The 5,571-nt window shown below is 44.1% G+C and overlaps 1 protein-coding gene across 1 annotated transcript in view; it reads left to right on the top strand.

The window, feature by feature from the left end:
• The first annotated feature begins 5,432 nt into the window (after nt 1–5,432).
• Nucleotides 5,433–5,571, top strand: part of LOC142741019 (N-acyl-aromatic-L-amino acid amidohydrolase (carboxylate-forming)-like) — a 45,902-nt gene continuing 45,763 nt past the window's right edge. The window contains exon 1 of the mRNA XM_075850426.1: nt 5,433–5,497. Coding sequence (XP_075706541.1) covers nt 5,477–5,497 — 21 coding nt within the window. The 5' untranslated portion in view covers nt 5,433–5,476. The remainder of the gene's footprint in view (nt 5,498–5,571) is intronic.

The following is a 5,571-nucleotide window of genomic DNA, read 5'->3' as shown; positions in this document are numbered from 1 at the left end:
CGTCTCCTACTTTATTTGTGTGACTTGCTTTTGTTTGTCCTCTTACTCAAAGGCCATGTACACCTTCCAAAGCCACTGCTAGAGTCTTTATGGGTACATCACAGTGGACATAATCCTATGGAGGGTATCATTGAAGCCTATTATATATATTTTCTTTATTTTTAGTAGGCATGGAGCCTGAGCTTTTAGTAATTTGTCCTACATTACAAGTGTAAGGTTACCAAAAGTTGAATGGACTGCATTTTAAACAGATCATGTTATAGGTTTTGGGCTAGTGGGGTTACAATTAAAAAGGAGCTAGGGGATCTTTCTGATTACCAGTAGGCATCAGGAACAAGTTTTCCACTTAATGACTAATTTGGTTTATGCCTAAAAGGGTGGCTTTGCCTTCCTTTATCAACTGGCGTTTTTAAGTATCAAATGTTGAACTTGATCAGGCAGACTTGCCAAATTTATTGCAGCAGTCCGCTGTATGATAAATTAGGGTATGTTCACACGGCGGGGGTCCGTAACGGCTGAAATTACGGGGATGTTTCAGCCTGAAAACATCCCCGTAATTTCAGCCGTACCGGCATGTGCAGGCGCTTGAACGCCGCGTCAATTACGGCCGTAATTAGCGCTGCTATTCATTGGAGTCAATGAATAACGGCTCCAATTACGGCCAAAGAAGTGACAGGTCACTTCTTTGACGCGGGCGTCTAGTTACGCGCCGTCATTTGACAGCGGCGCGTAAATATACGCCTCGTGTGAACAGACAAACGTCTGCCCATTGCTTTCAATGGGCAGATGTTTGTCAGCGCTATTGAGGCGCTATTTTCGGGCGTAATTCGGGGCAAAAACGCCCGATTTACGTCCGTAAATAGGCCGTGTGAACATACCCTTAGGCGTATCTTGCTGGACTGTTTCCTCTTGGTTGGCTTAAGGTGGTCTTTACACAGCTCAATGTGGACTGTGTAAATATGTGCCATCAATGAGACAGCTTGTTAATTGGGGCTCATTTGCGGCTTTCACAAGGAGCTATGTATGGGGACAGGTGCCTGTCCCCATACATGTCTATCATGTCGGCAGCACGTCTCCCTGTTTACACAGGGAGATGTGCTGCCGACAATGATTATATTTTTGGCATTTATAATACAATTAGCCGGTTTTAGAGTTTTGCTCATTTATCGGCTGTTTATTGCCCTGTTTATACAGTGCAATAATCTGGAACAAGCGTTTTGTTTGCCTGATTGGCCGGTGTAAAAGGGACCTTAGGCACGCTGCTCACCCTGCAGATGGTGTGCTTGCTGCAGAGACACCCTATTCAGCTACAGGGAATTTATTTTCAGTTGCAGAAGTTTCAGCAAATTAATTTGCAGGGCCCTTGGTATTCGTTGGGGCATTTTACACCATAACACATACTTTGTCAAGTGAGGCGCTAACACCTATTCTTAAATTAGCCTAAAATAAAATTAGCCACATTGCAGTGCATTTTTCTGGGGGGGTATTTTTACACTATTTATATGCAGACGAAACAGTAAATTTACCCCAATGTTCTGTACATCAAAGAATATTACCTTAGGAGACTTGTGTTACTATGAGGTATGACCCCTGCTTGTCATTGTCTGTCAGTAGTTGATGTAGCAAGCGGTCTATAAATAACATGATCGATACAATGTTCTCCTTGCTGATGGCGTACAGTCCCCTGAAACACAAGAGGTTGTATACAGCAGCACATCAGAAGAATGAAATATTTGCACTTTGCTCCAGGGTCAGTACCGTATAATGGCACAATACACTTGTGTTCATGCAGTTTGAGTGAGAGTCAAAGCATTACTGACGCAAGCGATCAGGATTTGAGCTTGGCGCAAGGGTTAGCACCTTTTGAGCTAGCACAATATCGCAATCTGGTATGGGCATGCCGGATGGTCAGCAGCTATAAAAAGGCAAGGAAATATTCAGTTTTCACACGTGGGTTAAGATTTTTGAAGATGAGCAGATAACATCAGGTGCTGTGCATTTGTTTGAGAATTTGCTGCATTAAAAAGAAACTATAACTAGGTTGATTCAGGATTGTGTTTTGTTTTTTTTAAATGTCCAACTTAGTGCTAGCTATGTCGATGCCCCTCTCGTTCAGTGTACTTTCACTGACTATGATGTATCCCCTTCAGTGTAGCAGAAATGCCTAGTGTGAATTTGACTTTATCACCACTATCTGTTCAATTTAACATTGGTATGTATCCAAAACAGGAAAAAGCAATAAGTCTGTTTCTTTTGAGATCCACTCCTGGTGTTTTGCAAAAAAATAATTCACAAACAAAACTATCAGAGCTGTATTGGGTTAACGCGGCCTGCATAAGGAATGGAGCGTATAGACAGATATAAGCCACTAACCTGGCAAAGCCATCTAAACAAAGCCAACATCTGCATGAAGTTTGTATTTCTCCCCTTGTTTGCCTGGGTTTCCTCCAAGTACTTCAGTTGCCTATCACATGCAATAAACCAAAGCCTGGCACAGGAACTGGCATGTGCCTTTGCTTTGCTACACCCAGCAGAGTAAAATACAAGCCAGCTCACATCTGGTGTAGATTTCCGCTATAGTTTAGACCAGTGGTCTGGTGCAAATTATAATAAACTTGTTAGGCTGTGATGGGAAGCCACACACCCTTTTAAAGAGGCTCTGTCACCAGATTTTGCAACCCCTATCTGCTATTGCAGCAGATAGGCGCTGCTATGTAGATTACAGTAACGTTTTTATTTTTAAACGAGCATTTTTGGCCAAGTTATGACCATTTTCGTATTTATGCAAATGAGGCTTGCAAAAGTACAACTGGGCGTGTATTATGTGCGTACATCGGGGCGTGTTTACTACTTTTACTAGCTGGGCGTTGTGTATAGAAGTGTCATCCACTTCTCTTCACAACGCCCAGCTTCTGGCAGTGCAGCACTGTGACGTCACTCACAGGTCCTGCATCGTGTCGGCACCAGAGGCTACAGATGATTCTGCAGCAGCATCGGCGTTTGCAGGTAAGTCGATGTAGCTACTTACCTGCAAATGCTGATGCTGCTGCAGAATCAACTGTAGCCTCTGGTGCTGACACGATGCAGGACCTGTGAGTGACGTCACAGTGCTGCACTGCCAGAAGCTGGGCGTTGTGAAGAGAAGTGGATGATACTTCTCATCAGAACGCCCAGCTAGTAAACGTAGTAAACACGCCCCGATGTAACGCACACAATACACGCCCAGTTGTACTTTTACTTTTAAACACGCCCAGTTGTACTTTTGCAAGCCTCATTTGCATAAATACGAAAATGGTCATAACTTGGCCAAAAATGCTCGTTTTTTAAAAATAAAAACGTTACTGTAATCTACATTGCAGCGCCTATCTGCTGCAATAGCAGATAGGGGCTGCAAAATCTGGTGACAGAGCCTCTTTAAACAAAAGTGGCAAGGCTGGTGTAAAATGGCTAAGAAATAAAACTGGCCTACAAAGGTTGGGAAATTCCCCTTTTATCGTCTTAATTTTTCATTTAAGAATAGGCCACACGCCATAAACGGCATAGCAGTCAATTGTCCAATTTACTTTTGAGCCATTTGAAAAAAAAAAAAAAAAAGGGACTGTGTAAAAGGAATATCTGCAATTCTGAAATAGTTAGGCTGGATTCAGACGAGCGTGCCGTTTTTGCGCAGGCAAAAAAACCGCAGCGTTTTGCCTGCGTAAAGGGCACTTACCAGCTCCGTCTGGCAGCAGCATATGATGCGCGGCTGTGTGCTTTTCGCGCAGCCGCCATCATTATGACATTCCATTTGGATGTTTGTAAACAGAAAAGCACGTGGTGCTTTTCTGTTTGCAAACATGCTTTTGACTGCTGCTGCGCGAATCACTGAAGTGCTTCTGTGTGGCCTGTGATTTTCACGCACCCATTGACTTCAATGGGTGTGTGATGTGCGAAAAACTCCCAAAGAACGGACATGTCGTGACTTTTTCCAGCGGACTCCCGCTGAGTAAAAATCACGCACATGTCTGCACGGCCCCATAGACTAATATAGGTCTGTGCGACGCGCGTTGCACGGACGTATTTCCCGTTTGTCTGAATAAGGCCTTACTGCAATATTTTTCTTAAACCCCATTAAAGCTGAATTTCTGCAATTAATCAAATTTTTATTTCAAATCCAGTGCACACGACCGTGGTGATTTTGCCGCCTGCAAAAACATGATCGGTTGGCTGTATTGGCAATCCAGTTATTCGCAAACAACCTTCCGTAGCGTATTCACAGACCCACAAAAAAGAGGAATGTTGAGTTTTTGCTGAATGGACTTGTGGACGCACGCACGCACGCACGCACGCACGCACGCACGCACGCACGCACGCACGCACGCACGCACGCGGACACATAAATGGATAAGTCTGTGTTCTAGCTGCAAAATTGCAGATAGCATGTGGACAAAAAAAAAGCCACGGTTGTGTGCATCCGGGTATATTCACACCGCTTATTTTTGGCTGTTTTTCGGGCTGTCAATGGCTGAAATATCTGAGACCATGCCTCCAAACATCTGCCCATTGATTTCAATGGGAAAAACGGCATTCTGTTCTGACGGGCAGTTTTTTTTTTACGCGGCCGGTTTGAAAAAGGGCCGTGAAAAAAAAGTGCATGTCACTTCTTGGGAGGTTTTTGGAGCCGTTTTTCCATAAACTAGAAAAACAGCTGTGAAAAACGTGAGTGGCTTAAAAAAACTTCTGAAACTTGAACTGGTTCCCCTTGAAAACCGCTCCGTGTTTTTGAGTGCACATACCCTTAAGGCCCGTTCACGTGGAGTTTTTTTTTTTATGCGGAAACCATGCCAAAAAAAAAAAAAACTGCTGAAAATGCCTCCCATCGATTTCAATGGGAGGCGGAGATGGTTTTTTTTTCCCCGCGAGCGGAAAAACCGGCTCGCGGGAAAATGGGACATGCCCTATCTGTGGGCGTTTACCCCTCTGACCTCCCATTGACATCAATGGGAGGCAGAGAAAGCGTATTTCATGGTGTTTTATGCCTGCAGTGCTCAATGGCCGCAGGCAAAAAACGGCGTGCAGGCACAGGAAAATCCAAACGGAATTTTGAGGCACATTTTCCTCCTGCAAAAAAAAAACTCAGTGTGAACCCAGCCTTAAACTTTGGCACCAACGTCTGGCAGTGGAAATGTTATGCAGATCGCCACCAATGCTACTATCAGTGCTGTGTATATGTGAATGGAAGAAGGCTATATATAAGGTTTCTACATCGTGATCTGCAGGACGTGTAGTAGTAATGTTAGCTGCATGCTTCGAGGCACACATGACTCCATAAACCGTGTTCCATAAACTGCAGCACTGATTCAGCACTTTTACAGAAATGTGTTCAAGGTTTAAAGGGGAGGGAAGAAGACGAGAGAATCAGGAAGCAGTTACTCCGATCTATTCCACCCACTAATTCACACAGAACTAAAGAAAATCCTGAGGTCTGGCTGAGGGTATGACCAGCATCAAGTTAGTGGTAAGCCGTGCAGGGCATGTGCTCTGCCATTACGTTACACTGAATGCCAATCTTGCATGACTCAGATTTAAGTG

Source organism: Rhinoderma darwinii, chromosome 2 (genome assembly GCF_050947455.1).
Source record: "Rhinoderma darwinii isolate aRhiDar2 chromosome 2, aRhiDar2.hap1, whole genome shotgun sequence".
Classification (NCBI taxonomy): Eukaryota; Metazoa; Chordata; class Amphibia; order Anura; family Rhinodermatidae; genus Rhinoderma; species Rhinoderma darwinii.
This window is presented reverse-complemented; position numbering and strand designations above follow the sequence as displayed.